General features: G+C 31.2%; 1 protein-coding gene across 1 annotated transcript; it reads right to left on the bottom strand.

Annotated features, from left to right (window-relative positions):
• Positions 1–257: 257 nt before the first annotated feature.
• On the bottom strand, positions 258–908 carry LOC145099444 (uncharacterized). Its single transcript, XM_079037020.1, has one exon. It carries the CDS (start codon positions 906–908, stop codon positions 258–260), a length of 651 nt encoding a protein of 216 aa, XP_078893146.1.
• Between the last annotated feature and the right edge of the window lie 1,164 nt (positions 909–2,072).

Here is a 2,072-nt window from a genome sequence, read left to right as displayed (position 1 = left end):
AGCCCCAAATGAGAATGAAAAAATAAAAGAATATTCACAAACATATAAAATCTTCAAGGATGAGTTGATTTAACACCAAAGCACAAGCTTGGCTCAAAAAATGCTCATAGGGTGTATCAAGATAACAATATTTACTCTATGCTCAAAAAAATGTATAAGATTTACATGACAATTTGGAAAAATCTAAGCTTCAATCCACAATCCAATATTTGGAGATCTAGTAGCTTGATCTTTGAAGGTATATGATAGTATTTTGGCTAGTAGAAAGAGATGAAGTTAAGAAGAGAGGTTCTGGTTGTGATCAGGTGCCTCGACATTGATTCCAACTGAGAGTTGATGCCGTCGACAGTAGCCTCAAATTCCTCTAGTCTCTTTCGCACGATTTGGATGAATTCCAGTTTGTTACTTGTCCTGTATCTGAATAGTGCAGCATCAAGGTGTTGCAACTCATTTATATTAGTGTCAGCTTTTTCTTCTGGTACCACTTTACTTTTGGATATATATCTTGAGACTGTTGTCCATCTGCTTCTCGATCTTGTCTTCGAAAGTGGAATAGCCAAGAATTTCAACAACAATTGCACAATAACAACCGTGAATGCTTTAACTTCTCTGAACACTCGGATCACCGATATCAGATGGTTGTTTCCAAAATCTACCAAGGGATGGTAGCTAATCATGTCATCCAACTGATTCAGACTAGCTACAGACGTTCTAATGTCTCTTCTCAGTTTCTTTCTGAAGGCAGTGTTATTGTCGATGATGCTGTCGATGCTAGGACCACCATTTCTCCTTAGATCACACCCAAGATCCCTCACATGTTGTTTTGTCTGCAACATGAGATCAGATATATTGCTGAAAATATCCATGAAAATAACAGATACATCAAGTAACTCATCCGTCCATCTCATGTTCTGATTGCTGGAATCTAACGATGTTTTGGAAGGACATGTTTTGACTATGAGAAAAACTAAGGAGCTGGAAAGTATGGGCATCTATCAACTTTGAATATTCTAGAGAATTAATCCACGAAATGGTGTTCCAGCTATGGTTTTGTTTGCATGCACTTATCTGTTGCATTACTAAGATGCCAAACTCTTACGTGCCTTTCGAATTTGTTTGTGGGGTGTGCTGTTTCAGAACTCCTTCATAAGCTTGTCATGAATATACACGTGACAGAGATCAACCGAGAACCAACCAACGAAGAACATATATCAGGCGTTCTATTTATTTCTAACACTAACTTTTTGTAAAATAACCAGAATTTATAAATTGAAAATTTGTCATTTAAATATTATAAGACAACCAGAATTTATTTATGTTATTGATATAATTTCCCGTAACCCTCTCTCATTCAATGAAATAATATATATATATATATATATATATATATATATATATATATATATATATATATATATATATATATATATATATATATATATATATATTCATTTGTAAGTAAATTGAAAATTTGTCATTTAAATATTTTGTAGGAAGGTAATAAGTTTTTTTTCTACATATTTTTTTCGGGAACAAACAAAATGAATCATTAGATGATTCATTTGTAAGATGATTCACAAGAAAAAATTCTCAAAAAAAACATCTCGATTCATTTATATAATGGTTTTGTTGTTATTCACTAAAATTGTCACAAAAGTGAATTTTTTCTGAATTTACTTACAAATTAATCATAAAGATGTTTTTTTGACAATTTTTTCTTGTGAATCATCTTACAAATGAATCATCTAGTGATTCATTTCTTTTGTTCGTCAAAAAAATATGTAGAAAAAAAACTTGTTACCTTCCTACCAAAAAAAATTTCTTACCGGATCTATATCCTATACATATATATATATATATATATATATATATATATATATATATATATATATATATATATATATATATATATATATATATATATATATACACAAAGTGTACATAGGTATAGAAAATGGGCCACAACACACATGAGCCGGCCATAATAATGAAACATAAATAAACTAATAAGACTACGTTAACAACCCCCGCAGTTTGAACGGGGAGAAAAATCACGAACGTTCAAACTGGAC

This window comes from Lactuca serriola, chromosome 4, assembly GCF_051521515.1.
Source record: "Lactuca serriola cultivar US96UC23 chromosome 4, Lser_US96UC23_V15, whole genome shotgun sequence".
Taxonomy (NCBI): Eukaryota; Viridiplantae; Streptophyta; class Magnoliopsida; order Asterales; family Asteraceae; genus Lactuca; species Lactuca serriola.
The sequence above is the reverse complement of the archived record's forward strand: the minus strand, read 5'-3'. Positions and strand labels throughout refer to the sequence as shown.